General features: G+C 45.2%; 3 protein-coding genes across 4 annotated transcripts; 1 reads left to right on the top strand and 2 right to left on the bottom strand.

Moving 5' to 3' along the window:
- Positions 1-2038: 2038 nt before the first annotated feature.
- On the top strand, positions 2039-4062 carry LOC123086369 (ubiquitin-like protein 5). Of its 2 annotated transcripts, none has more exons than XM_044508127.1 (2): positions 2039-2426; positions 3836-4062. In XM_044508127.1, exon 1 carries the CDS (start codon positions 2187-2189, stop codon positions 2406-2408), a length of 222 nt encoding a protein of 73 aa, XP_044364062.1. In that variant the 5' UTR covers positions 2039-2186; the 3' UTR covers positions 2409-2426; positions 3836-4062. The 2 variants fall into 2 exon arrangements, with proteins under 2 accessions (XP_044364062.1, XP_044364063.1); XM_044508128.1 differs by having other exon boundaries at positions 2053-2426; positions 3841-4062.
- Positions 4063-4908: 846 nt separating this feature from the next.
- Positions 4909-6853, bottom strand: LOC123086368 (structure-specific endonuclease subunit slx1). Its single transcript, XM_044508126.1, has 3 exons — positions 6499-6853; positions 5922-6028; positions 4909-5404 (listed from the first exon to the last, which is right to left on the bottom strand). Exons 1-3 carry the CDS (start codon positions 6729-6731, stop codon positions 5241-5243), a joined length of 504 nt encoding a protein of 167 aa, XP_044364061.1. The 5' UTR covers positions 6732-6853; the 3' UTR covers positions 4909-5240.
- A 687-nt stretch (positions 6854-7540) lies between these two features.
- On the bottom strand, positions 7541-13686 carry LOC123086367 (suppressor of mec-8 and unc-52 protein homolog 2). Its single transcript, XM_044508125.1, has 11 exons — positions 13348-13686; positions 12681-12821; positions 12531-12580; positions 11307-11421; positions 10357-10405; positions 10177-10269; positions 9852-9920; positions 9651-9774; positions 8802-9160; positions 8203-8589; positions 7541-8070 (listed from the first exon to the last, which is right to left on the bottom strand). The coding sequence occupies exons 1-11, from the start codon at positions 13401-13403 to the stop codon at positions 7801-7803; spliced, it is 1713 nt and encodes a 570-aa protein (XP_044364060.1). The 5' UTR covers positions 13404-13686; the 3' UTR covers positions 7541-7800.
- Between the last annotated feature and the right edge of the window lie 6933 nt (positions 13687-20619).

Raw genomic sequence — 20619 nt, 5'->3', positions numbered from 1 at the left:
GAGGCGTCGGAGGGAAGGAAGAAAGAGCCGCGACGGGGGCTCGCCGAAGAGGCTGCCCCATTATCTACCTCGCTCCCGCCGCCGTCTGTCGGCTGTCGGGACGGCCTGGAGTGCCACGTAGACAAAAAACGGGCCCCACCTGTCATAAACTCACTTAACACGACCTGATCTGTCGATCAGTGGTTTTTGCAAAACAATTACGCAAGACGTGGTGCTTTCTGCAGAGAATATGTATCCTAGTGTTTTTCGCAAACCTAGCCCTCAAAGTGGTAGTTTTATGCAATTTACTCGTTTTCAATTGACTGACGTCTAGCCATTCCCATAAAGTATAACTTGCGGGCATGCCATTTGGTTCTCTCTGTCAGCCAACTGATCCTTGGATGCCTTGCATCTTAACTTGTCATCGCTCTCCCCTCCTCTCCCCCACATTTTGCAGCGCTTAACCCCGCTTCTCTCAACCCTTGCAGCATCTACGACGGCCCCATGCAACACAGGCGGCTAGTCGTTGAAACATCGTCTTGCGACAGCTCATGGCCGAGGGTTTGCATCACCGCCCCCTGGCTCAGCCTTTATAGTTGTCTGCCTCTTAAAATTGACATTTGTCACCCCCCCCCCCCCGCCCCACAACATTGAGCGTTAGTATGCAACAATGATGGCTAGATCGTTACCTAGGCGAGTGGCCTTGCAACACAGGGTCCATCTTGCAGCGTCAGCTCCCCTCGAGCCTACAACATGGGCACCCCTGGCTTGCAGCAACCGAGGTGACTGGCGTTGTGCGGCTTGGCTCCAGCGTCCGCTTTGCAACTCTGGGTGTTGGTCTATAGGTAGAGGAAGGACTGGAGAAGATGCAGTGGTGGTGTTGGGAGGCTGTTAGCCAAGGCTATGCCGAGAGAGCACATTATGAGAGATTTGTGGACATGAGCAGAATGGTGGGCGATGACAATGATGAGCTGGCTCGATTGACAAGGTTCTAGAGAGGGTGGACCAAAGAAAAGATTGTGGCATCGTACAATTAAGCTCCATGCGGCAGCAACACACATAAGCGGGTTATAGATATCTTTTTAGATGTAGAACCGACCATAAATAAGAACCGCCGATACATGGCTCGTTCATTACGCTTGTTCCACGATGTTGCATCACGAGTTTCATGATGTTGCATGGAAAAGGCTGAAAAAACAAAAACTCAAAGTGCAAGGACCGAAAACGTCGGTTGGCTCGGGTGAGGTGGGCATGAGCCAAAGGTCATTCCTTAGCCAGTGGTGGGCGCAACAATCTGGCAAGGTTTGACTGTTGTCATACATAAAACTTGCATTGTATAGCAGATGTATATAATACTTGTGTCAAGATTTTTTTTTGAGAGTACGTCAATAGCGTACCATATTTTTATAGAAGGCAGAGAGTTTAATTATAAGAAGCCAACCACCAATGCGAACATTATAGGTCGGCACACACGCAACATCGCTAACCACTAGTCTACCCTCTCACGAAAGGATCTAACCCTCTTGCTCCTATGCCTGCAAGCTTTCATTCTTTGATTTCGGCCATCATCATTTCAACTAACTCTGGTGGGGTTCTTTGTTGGTGGATTCTGTTGAAAACCCTCGCGTTTCTTTGCTTCCACAGCACCCAGGCGTTTCTTTGTTTCAAAAATGAGTTGAGTCGCATATGAGGGTAACCTTCGTCACACCTAAAAATTACTTCGAACAAACACCGCCCTTGGCGAGGCTCAAAGGGGGCTGTAACTCGATGCAAGCGCCGTCATGGCTAATGGTGGTAAGTGTCGTCTTGCAAAAGTCCATTAGAGTTACGTCATCCACACCAATGATAGATTTTGAGTATGAATTACGACACTACAATGTGCCATGTGAAGGAAGGAAACAGATTGTTCTCAACGATTTTCGCCGGTCGATATAGTAATATAATCGGACGGTTTTATCAAAGAAGGGTGCAGGGCGTCAGCGCTGACGTGTCCTGATCAGGACGCCGAGACCAGGTGGCGTACGGCTGCGTGGAATCTACGCCGTCTATTTCCCTCTGGACGAACAGAAAAGACAAGGACGGCTCCCTCCTGCGACCTGACCACCACCACCCCCAATTCTCAATCGAAAAGCACAAGGCCGCTGCAGCTCTCGCCGGGGCTAGGGTTTCGTCGATCGATCGATCAGTCGACGCGAGCGGGAGCGAAGATGATCGAGGTGGTGCTCAACGACCGCCTGGGGAAGAAGGTGCGCGTCAAGTGCAACGAGGACGACACCATCGGCGACCTCAAGAAGCTCGTGGCGGCGCAGACCGGGACCAGGGCCGAGAAGATCCGCATCCAGAAGTGGTACACCATCTACAAGGACCACATCACCCTCGGCGACTACGAGATCCACGACGGCATGGGCCTCGAGCTCTACTACAACTAGCCTCATCACCCCCGCCATGTATATTGTTATTCCCCTCGCCTTTGCATATGATTCCTTTTTATTACTACTTATAAGGGTTTGTTGTCTATGTGAACATGGTTCTCCTTCTGTTGTCGAGATGAGAATCTCAAATTAAGCATCTATTATTATCGCTATGCCGAACATGAAGACGCCTGTTTTCTGTTTAATTTTCAGTTTGTATGCAAAGTCAGAATTCTTGAACCATGGCCATATGTTGTCCTGAAGTGCAATGAACTAGAAATTGTGGGTTTCCGTTTTACTGTGAGTTTCTTATTGAAACGCTGCTTTGCTAATTGATAATGATATGCTTGCGTGTGTTATAGTTATCAGATGGCGGTGGTAGATTAGTTGATTTAGTTGATGAGGTTTATCCCCTTGTTGATTCTTGTAGTGTTAGCAAAAATACCAGGGATTGCTTAGGATAACTTTTCTTACTGGCTTTTGTTTGCTACTTGTTCGTTGGTAGGTTCTAGCCCCTCGACAACTGGAGAACTCGATTGATTTATTAATGGATGGGAATATTTTAACATAGCAAGATAACTTTGGTGTGATTGATTCTGTTAACTACTGTATTCTACAGCTGTAACATTGGTATGATTAGTAATCTACAGCTGTAACATTGTTATGATTTAACTAGTACTCCCTCTGTTCCTAAATATTTCGATTGATTTATTAATGGATGGGAATATTTTAACATAGCAAGATAACTTTGGTGTGATTGATTCTGTTAACTACTGTATTCTACAGCTGTAACATTGGTATGATTAGTAATCTACAGCTGTAACATTGTTATGATTTAACTAGTACTCCCTCTGTTCCTAAATATTTCGATTGATTTATTAATGGATGGGAATATTTTAACATAGCAAGATAACTTTGGTGTGATTGATTCTGTTAACTACTGTAATCTACAGCTGTAACATTGGTATGATTTAACTAGTAATCTACAGCTGTAACATTGTTATGATTTAACTAGTACTCCCTCTGTTCCTAAATATTAAGACGTTTGGGCAGTTTAAATTGAACTGCCAAAACGTCTTATATTTAGGAACAGAGGTAGTAGAAAGTAACTAAACAGACGGTTTGTGTGGTCATGAAAGCTGAATTTATTTGCATATATGAGTGATGCATCTGAAGGAGAGTAAATTGAAAAGTTGACCATCAATCAAATGCTTCATGCTTGAACTTGATAATTCATTTACAGTACCTCCCTTGGTTTTGCTGATATGGCACTGCTCTGCTCTGTGTTTGCAAAGAAAAGAATTAAAATCTTCCATGCAAGTACATGTTGAAATTATGCTCTGTTTTGCTTTCCGTGTTTAGTCTGACAAAGACAAAGCTGACTTTGCATATTGAATTTACATGCCTATTTCATTGCCATGCCACTAATCATCGCGCCATTGCAGTGCAGGTTCGTCACCTATCGTTGCCTGTGATGAGCGTTGGTTGCATTCCAGTCCCAGTGTCTTCAGAGCTCGATGTGTGGGCTGAACTCCAGCGAGCTACTATATAAGTAGTGCATTATTGTACCCATGATGATTATTGACAGCCTGAACATACTTTTCCTGTGATCGACCTGCGAATCTAATGTGCTGTTACTGTGAAGTTTATAAATAACATAAACTGTGTTACCTGGGGTTGTGATGATGGCAGTATTACACTGTCACATCATGTTGTTATGTTATAAGGCATTTGCTCTGCTTAATTTTCACTCATTTTCTCCTTGGTTTCCTATTGGATAACACAGGCGCACTTTGCAGGGGAAATGCATTTGGAGCACCCGTGTACCTTGCACCCCGTATATGAAAATAGCATTAAAAAATATTAGGAAATTTCAAAAAATCTGAAATTTTGGGATATCAAATCTGGATGCCCATCGTACACCCGTGTTCATTTTTGCGGGGAATGGTGCGCGTAGTACCCGCGGCGCAGAAATTACGGTCGGGCATATGATGCATCCAACTTTTTTTTCTATACATACGAATTCTTTGTCTTTATTCACTGACATTACAACATTCCCCATGAAACTGAACACGGGTGTACAACGGGCATCTAGGTTTCATATCCCAAAAAATCAGAATTTTTTGAAATTTTCTAATATGTTTTTTATTGCTGTGTGTGGCACCTGAGAGCTACAAATCCTCTTCCCACTTTGCAGCTCTTAGATTGACCAAATATAACTATGTTTGGTTTTAATACAATGAACATGCTCAAATTTCATAGTCCTTTTGCTGGCAAAATACGTTGAACTAGAAAAATGCTGAAAGAGACGCAAATAAGCTGCAAATAAGCTACTCCCTCCGTTCAAGTCTTTGTAGAGATTCCACAATAAACTACATAGTACATAGCAAAATGAGTGAAAATCTGCACTCTAAAATACATCTATATACATTCATATGTGGTCGTGAAATATCTACAAAGATTTATATTTAGGAACGGAGGGAGTATATCTCAACATAACAACGCAAGGGATCAATCATTATACAAAAATACATTTTACACCATTCTTATCCAACCCAGGCTAAACAATGCCTGATGCTGTCAATAAAGAGCACGTACAAAAAAAATTGCAATCACCAGCTCACTCGATTCAGGTGCCTTCTTAGCAAAGACAATTGCCAGCATGATCATTTGGCTAGCAGATGAATGTGTCATGCATGCTCATTTGAGCTGCAAGACATGGGAACCTTTTTTGTACAAAACCATGGAAGCAGAAAAGCCTCTACAAAAAAACCTCGCCAACTTCGTAAGTTAATGGATGATTTCTTGCATAGTAAAACATGTGTACATACAAAAATTGGAGAAACGGCCTCAGCTTGAGTGCCATTTGATGTTGAGGTGGTTGCAATCCAGAAAGGTTTTTACTCTGCTCAATGCCACTTCCCGGTGCTGCAATACTGCATTCATGCCAGGCTCACTCCTCTTCCGTGTCATCTTCTTGGAGATGTTCTTCCATTTCGATTCAAACTCGCATGCTGAAAAAAAAAGGTAAATAGAACATCTTGCTCATTTAAACTTGAGCACAGAAACGGACATTTTCTTTCGCTGTAAGAACTAAATATGCTCTTCAAGGATGTATACTGCGAAGTACTCATTCTGTGTTCAAAAGTGTCAATGGACTAATAAAACAATCAAATCTGCTGACCATGTTAGCATTTCTCTAATGTGAAGAGAGGGAAAGAAGCCAAAAACTAATGGCATCGATCTACACCAAACAGTGAATTAATCAACAAACCGCCATAACTGAATGGTCGTTAAACTAAACAAAGTACGAAATTATAGAAGAAAGGTGGACCACTCTATTGCACATCAGGATAAACACGCATGTAGGTGTTTAGGATAAAGCATGGTGTTTAGGATAAAGATGCATGTAGGTGTTTAGGGTAAACATAAAGTTGCATACAAACTAGAGCATGGTGTGCAATTCTAGTGGTACATCAATCTCGCTCAAAGCATGAAGCTGTAGAAAGATGAGATTTTTACTTAACTAACCTTCACTTCTGTTCGTGAAGCCTTCGACAAGGCATGCGAGATTCCATGGCCTTCCAGCAGAAGAGGCTTTGGCACCACCTTTTAACTCGCCATTATGTTGTCTCAAGCTAGAAAAAGAATGATCCTTTCGTTAGGAAATAAGAACTTAAGTCATGTGATTAAACATAGTATTCTTTTTTGTGTGTGTTTGTGTAAGAATACTTCCTAACCTTTTATGCACCCCTAGTCCCAACACGAACACAAAAAGAATCTCAAGCTACATGCCTGAGCAAGACAAGACAGCCTAAAAAACAATCATGGCAGCGACAATATTATTCAGGCTTTTATCAGAGGAGCCAATTCTCAGTTACTGGATCTTGTTTTATTTTCCAGGGAATCATCAGCAAACACAAAATTGTGGAAGCAGTAGAATCGATTAATCTTCTTTAGTGTCGAGCTAATACAAAATTGCAGTTTCTCGAGGGGATTGCAACCAAATGGAGGAATCAATTTGAAAGTTCATCCAATTCACCAGGGCCACCTGAGGCTATATCAGGCTGAGAGTAGAAACCCGAAAGGGAAAAGGAGGATGAATCACCGCCGAGGGAAGTCAGTCGTGACGCCGACGTATGTACGAGGGGCCCGGGAGGAGGAGATGAGGTAGACGCACCACGGCGCCGCCTCCTTTTTCTTCTTGGCGGCCTTGGGCGGTGGATCTCCGGACGCGGGGGCGGAGGAGGCCGATACCGAGGAGGGGGTGGCCTTGCAAGACTTTGGAGGGAGGGTGGTGCGGGGAATTTTGGCGACCCGGAAGGTGGCGGAGAGGCTCATCTCATCTGTCGCCTCGCCGGCGACGGGAGGACCTCCTCTCCAGGGGAAGGGGATGCATCCATGGACGAAATTTACGAATTGGAGACTTGGAGTATAGGGCTTCTCATCAGTGGGCCGCCGAGGGCTTGTTGTTCATGGGTCGTAACAAAAGTCTGCTCATGTTTTGCCGCCCGAGAGCGAGACCATACAGAGGCTTCGCTTATTTCAAAGAAAAAACTGAGAGGCTGAGTTTATCTTTTGTCTCGAAAAAAAACTGAGAAGCTGAGACTGACAGCGAGACCATTTGAGAGGCTAGATTTTTCTTTTAAAAAAAGCTAGTGTTTGCGAACTAAGCGTAGCTTAGATGGTTAGATTTTTAGAAATGATAATTTTTGAAAGTTCGTATTTTAAGCATGACAACCCGAACGTGTTTTTATGGCAACTTTAGTCGACGCCAGGTTGACAAACATAATTTTTTTGTCAGAAAATTGTTATGTTTTAACAACTAAACTTGCCACCTCATGTCAACTAAAGTTGTCATCAAAAAACGTTCGAGGTGACATGCTTAAAATCCGATTTATCGAGGTTTTAGTTTTTTTATGGTGGAACTAGCCCATCAGTTTCCTAGACCAGCATTTATTTAAGACTTTCCGGAGATGTTACAGGTCTTTTTTTAAAGAAAAACGAGACCATGTCCTCTCTGTGGTTTATGGCGCCGCCGCTCAAAGGCATGGGAGCACAGCCAAGTAGTTTTTCGGTAGTACGGAATGGGGGCGAGTGGGATGAAAGGAATTAGGTGAAGCTATTTTCCCCGTGACAAGAGACGGATATTTCCCGCGGAAGCCACCAGATCAGAATCGTCTCCCACAATTTTACATGGCCTCTCTTATCATGTCTGGTACTTTTGCCTGACCTGACTAGGTGGGACCATCTGGTTTACATATTCTACAACGAATGCCATGCAAGACTAATGTCCATCAAAAATGAAACTACAGGCTACAGACTTAATGGTTTCAGCTCACAAAAGCATGGCCGTTTCACAGTTCCAACAAGACAGACGAAAAAGAAAAACAATGGATGACCAGTTAGATCAAGCTCGCTGTTTCTTCCCGCTGGGTAGATCGTCGTCATAATGCCCTTCACCTCCATCTTTATCGCCCTTCTTCCTCGCCAGGATCTTGTTGATCTTGTTGAGGTCGTTGCTGAGCTTCTGATCCTTGTTCTGCTTCCTGGTCTTCCTGCCATCCTGCATCTTCACACCAAACTGGAATGCCGCCTTTGGCATGGCTTCCTTCTGATCGTTGTATTTCGCCCACTCTTCTTCCGTCTCAAAGTCCCACCGGTGAAGACGGCCCTTCGCCTGCTCAAGTATCGTCATAGTTAGAATAGAGTATGGACATGAAACCCTGGTAAGTGACACCTCACATATACTCGTATACGTTTCAAACATAGGCTTGTACTGCAAAATCAGCGCAAAAACAGATTCACTTACCCGCCCGCCCATATCCATCTTTGACAAATCATCTTCATCGTCACTCCCTGCGATCTCTTGATTATAACCCTGATAACCAGGATAACACTCAGAGTAACTATCTGAAATAAAATTTGGGTCTTTCTCCCGCGCATCTTTTTCCCTCAGCTGCTTAAGCCTGTCATCATCACGCTTGAAGACAGAACCTAGACCCTTATCCTTGTCTGCTTGAGTCATCAACCTTGGATCCTGAGATATATTTGGGTCAACTAATACATCGTATCCCACAGTACCCTGTTGCATGTACTGTTCTGGATAAGCCAGCTGCTGTTCAGCATACTGATAGCCTGACCACTCGCCTTGGTATCCAGCAGCTGCCATTTGGGCTTGCATAGCATCATAACCATCCTAACATCACAAGAGACAAACCTTCAGGCATCTGGGTTAAAAGGAAAACAGACATTTTGTTTCCTAAACTACAACAGCTAGTTTTGTAGCACACTGGAAATGTAGACTGATAATAATATTTACACTTCCGCTAAACAATCAACCTGCATCATTGAAACACTACGTACTATATTCACCAGAACTGATGTTGCTGAACATAAAAAGAAAATTACCATTGGCTGTTGCCAAGCTTGAGCAGGTTCAGATGGTTGAATAGGACCATACACAGGTTCATTCAAATTGGACTGATTCTGATGGACACGTGGGGATTCATCCATATCTTCGGAGATGGGGCTCTGGCTCATTTCCTTGTTAGGAACAGTATAGTCAACTCCATCTCCAATGAATATGTCATCGTCATCTGCTCTAGCAACAGGGACAGAATGTTTCTCCTTTTCACTGAAGTTACTCTTTCGTGGGGGTGGGGGTGGCGGTGGCATATCCTTTTCAGACTGGTGTTTCTGAACAGAACCATCACTTTGGGCAGGTCGTACTGCCTCATTGTAGACACCACCTGCCAAATTATTCTTCCCTGCGATATAAAAAACAAGACAGTAGTACAGAAATTATAGTAACATCATATATCACAAATGATTTAAGCCAATTGATATATCACAAATAACCAATACTAATTTAACTACTGAAATCAAGCAGAACAAAACCAAGATTAGTATACATAACACAAGCACCAGAAGTTAAATCTTGACAGAAGTTTATAAGAACAATTGAATTAAAACTAAACCATCTTAAGTATTAATCTTACTTTTGGATGTTTTCTTTAGATAAAAGGCGCAAGGCGCGCTCAGCTTTAAATTAATAAAGCCAAACAAAGGCCAGACTTTGCGATGTCCGTAACAATATAAACACTCATCCAACATTTCTCCTTCATACAGAAAAATTACTCTAGCATGTTTTCTCACGCCTTAATGAAGAACGCTTCCTGTAATCCTGTTCTTAGGTCTCACTCTAATATCCTCTACTATGATAGATTGATAGAACCACTTTCATTTTGAAGCACATACCTTTTGTATCCCTCTCCTTTTTCTTCTTCTTCAAGACCTTCCCTGATGATCCAAGTCTAAGGTATGACATGATTTTGGCAATCCTGTCAAGTACAGAGCCATCCACGCTGACAGTGACCATTTCCTGTAGAAACAAGATAACCGTCTGAGCAATAAGATAACACAGTTACAAAAACAGCGACATGGTTACTGTTCCAGTACCTCTGGGACAGGGCAATCAGCTTTGCTCCTGTGAAGAGTTGTTGGAATATCACTGTTAAGTCCATCCTCCTGGTTGGAACAAGAAAAATAATTAACCACACATTGCGTATACTGAACTGTATTAAAGAACTGAACACTTCCATAAACAAGAAATTTTCGTTAAGCCTACTGTAGGAAGTCTGATCATTCCTACAAAGGAAAACAGGAAAGAGATTACAGTGTACACAGCATGGCCACTATTACTACAAGTGAGATGTGTATAATCATCAGCATTACGTAATTAAGCACACAAAAACACCAACACGAGAAATTTTGAAGACAATACCATATTGTAAATAAATGCCATCCGGCCAGGAAGAAACATATCATTCGCCTTTGTCATGCTTTGCTGTTGCTTTACAGTCCACTGGTAGACAGACTGCAATCAATGAAAATGTCAATCAGTATCCATTTTATGTTACATAGGTTGTGTGCAAGTTACACTAATAAATAAAATGAATTATACCTTTGCAATTGCAGTGCGGAATGAGACTGCCCGGTCTTCTTTTGTTTCCCTGAAAAGGGAAGTGAAAAATAATGTAGAAATGCTCCCAACATCCTAAAGAGATCTAGAGAAGGGCATAACATCATACTCCCTCTGTAAACTAATATAAGAGTGTTTAGATAACTACTTTAGCATTCTAAACGCTCTTATATTAGTTTACGGAGGGAGTACTTCAGAGGGTTCACCCCTACTTTTCCAGTTCAAAATTTTCAGAGATACACTATATTTTTGTTTTATTTCGACACAAGGTCATGCTGGTGACTGGTTCAGGAAATAGGTTGCTAATGTTATAAAGAGCCGCAGCAGGCACTGGCGGAGCTTCATATAGGCCAGGAGGGTACTGGCCCATCCTATCCCTGGAAAAGTCCTTGGTAATGTGTACATGTTTAGCTACCATAATGTTTGTGTTTGTTTCACTAGCTTGGCCCCCTCTTAGGTTTAGCTTAAGCTCTGCTAGCAGATATAAATGTAAATTATCCATCAACAGAGAGGCAGAGATAGAACAAGTTCGGCTTGGTCCCTCTTTCCCACAAGTCATAAGACAAGGAAATTGCATTTGTCTCTCATAAGTCATAAGACAAAATGTCCATTTCTAACAGATACTGGAAACTGCATCATCATAAGAAACTCTTGTCCAAGATCCCAACAGGAGGGTACTTGGCCTCTCCTCTCTGAAAATCATGTCAAAATCCTACAAAGAGCTAGCAAGAGGTTGTCCAGTTTGTTCTTCCATAGTGAATTCAGATCATTAGTTCAATTTCATACAAATGAAAATTATGCAAGTGACAGCACTCTTGTTGGCATATTTACAGGATCCTAAATGTGCATTAAAATCTGGTAATTTTCATAAAAGCCCTACTCAGTGTTACAGTAGTGTTACATAGCTAAAGCTATACTGTGGTTGCAAGTACCTCGCCTTGGCATCCTTCCCATCCTCTGCATCAGGCTTCTTGTCAATTTCACTCCGTACTTTGTTTAGTAGAGCAAAATCCAACCCTTTGACCAAATGAGTATGCTCCAGATCGCCTATTAAGAGCATAAAGTGGAAATGGCACATTAATCATAATGTAGTACCAAAGAAAGACAAATTTGAGCATCAGAGATCTAAGCTACCATTTCCAAAACAGCATATCATGTTACCTTCGAAAGTATGTTCTTCTAAATTAACTACTTTTCTTTTCAAATAAAAGAATGTTAAAGAGGATTAACTTCACAAATCAGATCTTTTCCAGACAAGAAAATACATGTACTTAGAGAATGACAGGTCAAAATAGCTCTATTGGGGGAAGCAAAACTAGCCTCTTGTCGACTGCACGTTAAAATGGAACAGATAAAGGCTGTTTCCACAATTTTGATGATTGCACATTACTGATTGACCAGATCAATCAATCATAATGCAGATTTCGTTTTTTTTTTCACCGCATGCAGATTTCGCTCTTCATACTTCATTCAGAAATAAAACTTCTAAAACCATGGCAGGTTTTGTCACGGTCAGATTGCACTCGAGAGGCATGTCCGTCCAGGATAGCAGCAAGCTTCTGCGGGCATTAATTAGGTACTCCCTCCGTCCCATAATATAAGACGTTTTTTGACACTACACTAGTGTCAAAAAACGTCTTACATTATGGGACAGAGGGAGTAGTAGTTTGGCTTTTATGTTTGTAGTTTGCATTGTGTTAGGAAAAGAGTTTAATTAGGAAAGCTTTGGAGTTCAGTCTGAGTCTGTCTCATGGTTGTAACTATAATTTATAAGGAGAGGATCATGGTCAAACAAAAGGGCAAGCGATAGAATTATCAATCTGTCATCTGCCTCGTGATTCTCTCCTACCCCCTAGCACCCCTCTCCTATGCGCATGCTATTCTAGACACCGCTGCATCCTACCATGGCTAGCCGGCGGTGAGGCTACAAGCCGAAGCTGCCTGTACTGGCTGTGACAGGTTTACAGACATAAGGATTTTTTTATCGTTTCTCATTCACATTAGAAGTCTGAAGCAAACTTAGCACAATTCAGACACCTCATGCATATCCTTGCACTCATGTGCATACATTTATTGAGTGCAAGAGGAAACACACATAAAAAAACAAGCAGAAGATGTTTATCATCAAGATAAATAAATATGACAACTATACCAACCTCCAAGGTATTTGCTTTTCTCAATTGAAATCTTTTGGGCATCTTCTAGCCTGTAATGCAAACAATTGCAGAACTTAAATATAGAAGAACATTATGGTAAATTGAGCACAGGATGGCTGTAGGAGACATGTGAATCATGGGGTCTATTACCTCAAATCTGCTCCAGGAGGTGCCACGGCATGAAACGAACCAAGCTCTGTAGGTTCATAGTCAGGGTTTTGATCTTCACGACGCTCCTTCGCACGATCTCGGTACCTTGGTGTCTCTGGTTCTTCTTTTTTGTTCTCCTCTCTTCATGAGGAGATCAATGAGAATTAGGTGAGCAAGAAAGGTATGTTTGAGGTAGTTGAGCACGTATCTGATTTATCATGTAATTTCCTGTTTCTACATGATTTCAGACTCCAAAAACTGGTACATGAAAAGACAAAGAAAGTGTTTGAATTATGCCCAGTATGACAGCATGGCAGCATGGCCACCATGGTAGTAATGAACACTAACCAGAGCCCCCCAGAGTTGTGGGAGACTATTGAGTCCCATGGATTTGCAGGACTCCATTTATTCAGCGCTATCGATATTTAATCATGGTTCTCCTGCTCATGAAACATGCTTACAACGATAATCTGATGAGCAGGATTGGTATGTTTCTGTAATTTTCCCTCAAATTAGTACCAGAACCATCGCCCCAGCTATGTCAACTAGGTGATAAACGTCATTCAAATTCGCAAGCCACATGATATGAACATCAGTACATCACTAACCATGCTATTAGAACAAATCGAAAACAAAAGGTGCAGACAGACAGGTATGCGGGACTCACTTCCGCCGCGCCATCTTCTCCTTATAGTTGCTCTTCTTCTTCTGCGTCGACGACATCTTCCCTGTGTCCCGGGAAACAAAAGCCGGAGGAATACGGCTGCAACCCTAGCACAGGCGACGGGGGGCAGGGGGTTTCCGCGAGGGGGAGGGGGCACGGGATGCGAGGTGGCGGTTGGTGCCTGCTCCCTCGGGTTTGTAATGATACTGGAGTTTGCGCTGGGTTAGCGGGCGGCGGACTGGAGCTTCGGCGGCGTCGGCGGCGTAGATGGTCGGGTCCGTACGAGAGTGGCCGGGATGGGTGGAGACTTGGAGCTCCTCGGGTCTGTGGAGGGAATCATCTGCGCGCTTGGGGCCAGGACGGTAAAGAGGCGATGCCATCCAACGGTGCACGTTTTCTGAGCACCACTGTCACGTTACACTTCCTGCTTTTACGTCGGACCGCGTCATCATCACTGATAAAAGTGAAAAGTGTGAGATTTATCACGGGGCAGTGAACTAATTCGTGGATTTTTCTTTCGAAAAACACAATATGAAAGATGCTCTCACGGTATGCCTCTTGAACCCCCGCATCGCTCTCCCAGGAACGGCACGGGAGGAGTCTTTTATTGGCACCATCCCTCCCCTCCCGCTCCCCTTTCCTCCCCGTCGTGAGATGCTCCGGTGAATTTGGGGGCGATGGCTGATGGATGTGCACATCGGCGTGCTTGGTAGGGGGCTGGGGGCGGTGGCTTGCCGCCTTGCCTCACGTGTGGGGTCTTTTTCAGTATTGTCGAAGATTGGTACGCATAGCTAGGGCGACGACCAGTGCTCACGCGACATGTGGGATTCAGGCTCCGGGCACGTGATTTTCAAGTCCTTGTATGGTCATTGTCGGTGTCAAAACCGGCGGATCTCGGATAGGGGGTCCTGAACTGTACGTCTAAGGTCGATGATAACAGGAGATAGGGGACATGATATTTACCCAGGTTCGGGCCTTCTATATGGAGGTAATACCCTACGTCCTGCTTGATTGATATTGATGAATACGAGTATTACAAGAGTTGATTTACCTCGAGATCATAATGGCTAAACCCTAGAGGTCTAGCTTGTATGGCTATGGTAATGAATATCTCCCCCTCCGGTTTATATAAGCACCGGGAGGATTTAGAGTTACACAAGGTCGGTTACAAAGAAATGAATCTACGTATCCGGTCGCCAAGCTTGCCTTCCACACCAAGGAGAGTCCCATCCGGACATGGGTACAGTCTTTGGTCTTCGTATCTTCACAGCCCATCAGTCCGGCCCATGGCTAACAGGTCGGACGCCCGATGACCCCTTCGTCTAGGACTCCCTCGGTAGCTCATGAACCTGGCTTCAATGACAAGGTATCCGGCGCGTAGATCTGTCTTCGACATTGCAAGGCGGGTTCCTCCTTCCGAACTCCAAGATAGTCTTCGGACGTATTGCTCGTGTCCGGACCTGTAACACACACCCTACACACAACCGCAGAGAGAATATAATAATCCACGAGTCCAATCTGCTGACAACTTTTTACAACATGACATCACGTCTGTCCGGTCATAATTTCAAACCGTTTTTCGCCTGCTGCCCCATGTCTCGAGGCGCGGTTGCTATTCGCATGTCTTGTCGAAGCAAAGATCGTGTCCCCTTATTGCGGGATTCTCATCAATACGGGCGTGGGTAACCCAACCGTGCCATTTACATAGCCCTTGGGAGTAGGCGAATTTTAAGGCGAGTGGGGAGGCGTTCAATATTCACTGCCCTTATAAGGAGATAAGATTCCCCTTCCTTCTCCCACGCCTTCTCTCTTCCTCTACCTTTCCACTCTTGAGCTCCAGCGCCCAAGTTCCCATATGTTTCACACTCGAGGAAGCACTCAACCATGTCCGCATTCGGAGGTCAAGGCAAGTGGATGGCCTCCTCTGTCAAGGAGGAGGACATTGCCGAGCTTCGGGTGGCCGGGTACTTGGCGAAGGAAATTGCCCACCGCCTTCCAGCCCAGGGACAAATCGTCCCCATGCCGAAGCCCAACGAGAGGGTAGTATTCATCCTTATTTCCTCCGTGGACTAGGGTTTCCACTCCACCCCTTCGTTCGCGGGCTTATGTTCTATTACGGGCTAGATTCCCATTATCTATCCCCGAACTCCTTCCTCAACATCTCGGTGTTCATCGTCGTGTGCGAGGCCTTCCTCCGCATCCAACCCCACTTCAGGTTGTGGCTCAAGGTCTTCAACGTGAAGCCGAAGGTGGTGGATGGCCAGCACGCGGAGTGCTGTGGTGCCATGGTGAGCAAGCTGGCCAGTGTCTCCTGGCCAAAAGGTACTTTTGTGGAGACCGTAAAAGAGTGGCAGAAATATTGGTTCTACATCACAGAACCCCGCGGCGCCGCCTGGGCCGCAGCAGCCGAATTCAACTCTGGCGCTCCCACGCGACTCACCTCCTGGGTTGAGAAGAGCCTGAACTGGTGTTCGCCAGACAAGCTGACAGCGCTGCAGACGCGCATTCAAAGCATGATGGATAAAGACATCAAGCTCGTCGACATAATCCAAGTGATGCTGGTGCGCCGGATCCTCCCCTGCCAAAGCCGGAGCCGCCCTCTATGGGAGTTCAATCCAAAGAAGCACCATAACCTGGAGAGGCTCTTCAAAATGACTCACGAAGATGCCTGAAAGTTGCTCTTCAAGGGCAATGAGATACCTCCGGCCATAGATTCGGACCGCGGGCACGACATTAACCACCTCCCCAACGAGGTATGTTATTTTCAACACATCCCCTACTTGCTTGTTTCAGGGATGATATCTAAGCTTTTATTATCGTTGCTTCTTCAGAACTGGTTGAAGAGGGCGAAGCAGATCCGGTGTCCGGTTCCGCTGCCTGAAGAACCAGTCACCCCGCGTTTAGCGAAGATGCTGGAGCCAGCGCCCTATAAGGCGCCGGAGAAGAAGGCCACAGGAAAGGCCAAGGGGGTCCAGAGCGGGCCCCGCCGTAAGGGTGCTTCGGACATGACGTCCGAAGACAAGACCTGCTCCTCCGCCGCCGAAGACGACGATGATGATGAGGAGGAGGAGGAGGAAAGCGATTCTCCCCGTGATGGGGGGAGGAAAAAGAGGGCGGCCTCCACAATTCTGGAGGCGGAGGCGCCTAAGAAGGGGAAAGGACCACTCGTGGGCAGCTCTGCCTGGGACGTCGAGAGCAGTCCGGAGCAACGCCCCCGCACTAAGCCTCGGGCTGCATCGTAAGTGCTAAGCCTCATGTCTGCCTATAAATCAAGTCTCACCTCCTCATTGTACTGACATGATTGGTTATGTTATTATAGTCCTGTCCATGACCGCCTCCAGCGATCCTTGTCAGGAGGTTCGTTGGACTCAAAGGTGATGGCCAGCGAGTCACCGCCGGCCGCTCACTCCCCCAAGGCCAAGGACGACGCAGAGGTGCTGTCCCAAAGGACTTTCCCAGGCCAGGGAGAGGCTCAGGAGGCGCCAGAAGGCGATGCCTCCGTCACCGGACACCAGGGGGAGCCGATCTCCATGGAGACTGGTGGTGAGGAGGGCCGTATTCAGTTCGGCCCTCAACCGAACCCGGTTCAGGAGACCGATATGGCTCCAGAATCTGGCACGCAACCTCCTTCGAAAGAAGGGGGTATGCCTATCCCGCTAGTGACCCCTGTCCAACCAAGGGCACCGGATAATCTGCTGGAAGCGCTGCGAGGCGCTTCCATTGTGGATGAGCACCGCGTTCTTATGAGCACAGTGATTGAAAAGGTTTTGTCCACCAAGAGCGGACTAACCGAAGCCTGCAGCATCCTGCTGACAGGTTTTGAGGTAAGCGGCGCTAAAGAGAAAATCCCAATATAGACAGTAGCCCCTGAGACACTGTCCTTTATTGCAGGAAACTAACGAAAATGTCTGAAATGGATATGCAGGCATCGTTGTTGGCCGCAGCCTCACATACTGCCGAGGTCTCCGAACTAAAGCGAAGACTGGAGCAGGCCGAGGAGGAGCTCGTCCAGGTGAGGAGGCAGGTCGAAGAGAAACAAGGTATGTGATCACCCGTTATGTATTCGAAAAAGGTAAAATGATATGTATTGACCGAAATGCCATGATTTGTACAGAAGCGACGACCGAGTTGAGGCCCTGAGAAAGGCCCTGGCCGAAGCCGAGGGGAAGGTTGTCAAGGAGCAGGCCGCCCGTAAGAAGCTCAAGGCCCGGGTCAATGAAGTCCAACAGGAGCTCCAAGACGCGGTGGGGAAGTGTGAGACCTTGGAGCACAATGCGTCGGCTCAAGAGGCCGAACTCACCAAGGCTCGTAAGAGTGCGGAGATGGCCTGGATTGAAGCCCAGGGCGCCCTCCGGGATATCCAGGAGGCCAGGAAGATCGCGGCAGGTAAGGCATTCAATATGCAAAGCAAGAGTGTGAAGAGGAAATTTCTTTTACTAACCCGGATTCAGAGTTCTCCAGGGGCCTTTGCTGATTTGCCACGCCGTGTGACCGACGCCGCGGAGTTCTTCCGAGCCGAAGAAGGAAGCTCCATGAAGAAGTTGTTCTGGTCGCAATATCGCGCGCCAGAACATCCGGTGCCCTTCAGCGATCAGCTGAAATAGCTGGTCGAACTGCATAGGGTGGTGAAAGCACAAGTGCTCCCTAGGTGGTTTTGATAATTGATGACAACATATCTCTTGTTGGACTAACATTTCTATCTAGCATGTTTCAGATAAGTTCAACAATGGAGTGGCATGGACTAAAAGTTGTGGGAACTCCTTCAAGATGCTAAGGACAAAGGATTGGCTAAAGCTTAAAGCTCAAGACTCTTCATTTTACATTTTAGTGATCCAAGATCACATTGAGTCCATAGGAAAAGCCAATACTATCAAGGAGGGATGAGGTGTTGCTTAATGAGCCTCTTGCTTCATGTGCTTAATGATATGCTCCAAAATCCTCAGCTACTTTCCCACTTCCACATATGACCTAAACCCTAAGCCAAACTCGGTCCTACCAATTCTTTCTATCCGGCGCCACCGAGTTTCACTTGTCATAAGCCACTGCCAAACCCTAGCAATTCGGTTCTACCGGTAGGGATCTCGGTCTCACCGAGATGGGATTGCAAACTCTCTGTTTCCCTTTCGTAACTTTTCGGTCTCACCGAAAAAGCGAATCGGTCCCACCGAGATTGCAGTGTAAATTCAGTGTTTCCTTTTTGTAACTTTTCGGTCTCACCAAAATAGCAAATCGGTCCCACCGAGTTTGCCTGACCAACTCTCTGGTTAGCTAATTACCAAAATCGGTCTCACCGAGTTTGTGTAATCGGTCTCACCGAGATTACGTTATGCCCAAACCCTAACCATATCGGTCCTACCGAGTTGCATGTCAGTCCCACCGAAAATCTCTAACGGTCACTAGGTTTACCTTTTCGGTCCGACCGAGTTTGTTGATTCGGTCCCACCGAGATTGGAAAACTGTGTGTAATGGTTGGATTTTGTGTGGAGGCTATATATACCCCTCCACCTCCTCTTCATTCGTGGAGAGAGCCATCAGACTAAGCCTACACTTCCAACATCCTATTTCTGAGAGAGAACTACCTACTCATGTGTTGAGACCAAGATATTCCATTCCTACCATATGAATCTTGATCTCTAGCCTTCCCCAAGTTGCTTTCCACTCAAACCTTCTTTCCACCAGATCCAAATCCTATGAGAGAGAGTTGAGTGTTGGGGAGACTATCATTTGAAGCACAAGAGCAAGGAGTTCATCATCAACACACCATTTGTTACTTCTTGGAGAGTGGTGTCTCCTAGATTGGCTAGGTGTCACTTGGGAGCCTCCGACAAGATTGTGGAGTTGAACCAAGGAGTTTGTAAGGGCAAGGAGATCGCCTACTTCGTGAAGATCTACCGCTAGTGAGGCAAGTCCTTCGTGGGCGATGGCCATGGTGGGATAGACAAGGTTGCTTCTTCGTGGACCCTTTGTGGGTGGTTGCTTCTTCGTGGACCCTTCGTGGGTGGAGCCCTCCGTGGACTCGCGCAACCATTACCCTTTGTGGGTGGAGCCCTCCGTGGACTCGCGCAACCGTTACCCTTCGTGGGTTGAAGTCTCCATCAACGTGGATGTAGGATAGCACCACCTATCCGAACCACGGGAAAAACATCCGTGTCTCCAATTGCGTTTGAATTCTCCAAACCCTTCCCCTTACATTCTTGCAAGTTGCATGCTTTACATTCCGCTGCTCATATACTCTTTGCATGCTTGCTTGATATGTATTGTGTATGTTGAAATTGTGCCTAAAACTCCACTCAAACCAAAAAGGCCTAAAAATTGCAACTTTAGCACTAAGTGTCTAATCACCCCCCCTCTAGACACATCTACTTCTAGATCCTACAAGTGGTATCAGAGCATTGGTCTCCATTGCCTTGGTTTAATCACCATTGGAGGAAGATGGATGTGTCTACTTTAGGGAGTCTTAGACATAGAGTGCCTATTCTTGATGGAGAGTATTTTCATGAGTGGAAAAATGAGATGCTTGTAATTTTCAATCAATATCATTTGAACAAGTATATTGCTAGCCCTTGTGCACCTCATATTGATCCTTTGCATCCTACCCTAGATGAAGATATTGACATGATTCGCAATCTTAGAACTATTGAGCTCATCATTAGAGGATTGCCCAAAAATTTGATTGCTAGTTTGCCTACTCTTAATTGTGCCTATACTATATGGAAATTTCTTGAGGAACGATTTCCCGATCATTCCTTGAAAACTTTGGATGAAATTCTCCATAAATCTATTGCCTTGAGTAAGATGAACTCTAGTGATCCTAGTTTTGGTAATTGTCTATTTGAACTTACCAATCTTAAGCATGCTAAAGGAGATGTTGGAATCATTAGTGATATCATATTCGAAGCTATAAGAATTCATAAAAGTGACCACTTTGATGATCATTTATCTAATGAATTACCCTCTCTAGGAAATGATGAGTCACAAGATCATGATGAACATGGATACTATGATGATGATGATGATGATAGTGACTTCGATCTTGATGATGCAATGAGACATTTTGGTCTTATGGCAAATCTTCGGGGATATGAATCAGGAGGAAAGGAATGGGTTCTTGATAGTGGATGTACTGATCATATGACCGGAGATGAAGAGATGTTTCGTGAGCTTGCTGAAAATGACGGCCCTCGAAAATATGTCACCTTTGGTGATAATTCAAAGGGTAAAGTGGTTGGCCTTGGTAAGGTGGCCATCTCACATGATAGTTCCATTCAAAATGTC

The sequence above is a fragment of the Triticum aestivum genome, chromosome 4A (genome assembly GCF_018294505.1).
Source record: "Triticum aestivum cultivar Chinese Spring chromosome 4A, IWGSC CS RefSeq v2.1, whole genome shotgun sequence".
Taxonomy (NCBI): domain Eukaryota; kingdom Viridiplantae; phylum Streptophyta; class Magnoliopsida; order Poales; family Poaceae; genus Triticum; species Triticum aestivum.
The sequence above is the reverse complement of the archived record's forward strand: the minus strand, read 5'-3'. Positions and strand labels throughout refer to the sequence as shown.

Bases quoted from the DNA above. Each gene is read 5' to 3' on its own strand.
- LOC123086369 (XM_044508127.1), top strand. From the start codon at position 2,187: ATGATCGAGGTGGTGCTCAACGACCGCCTGGGGAAGAAGGTGCGCGTC.
- LOC123086368 (XM_044508126.1), bottom strand. From the start codon at position 6,731: ATGAGCCTCTCCGCCACCTTCCGGGTCGCCAAAATTCCCCGCACCACC. The intron at 6,029-6,498 runs GTGATTCATCCT...TTCTTTTTCTAG, and splicing joins ACGACTGACTTCCCTCGGCG to CTTGAGACAACATAATGGCG. The intron at 5,405-5,921 runs GTTAGTTAAGTA...TTTTTTTTTCAG, and splicing joins CTTCACGAACAGAAGTGAAG to CATGCGAGTTTGAATCGAAA.
- LOC123086367 (XM_044508125.1), bottom strand. From the start codon at position 13,403: ATGTCGTCGACGCAGAAGAAGAAGAGCAACTATAAGGAGAAGATGGCG. The intron at 12,822-13,347 runs GTGAGTCCCGCA...CTCCTCATGAAG, and splicing joins GAGAAGATGGCGCGGCGGAA to AGAGGAGAACAAAAAAGAAG. The intron at 10,270-10,356 runs GTATAATTCATT...CATTGATTGCAG, and splicing joins TCCGCACTGCAATTGCAAAG to TCTGTCTACCAGTGGACTGT.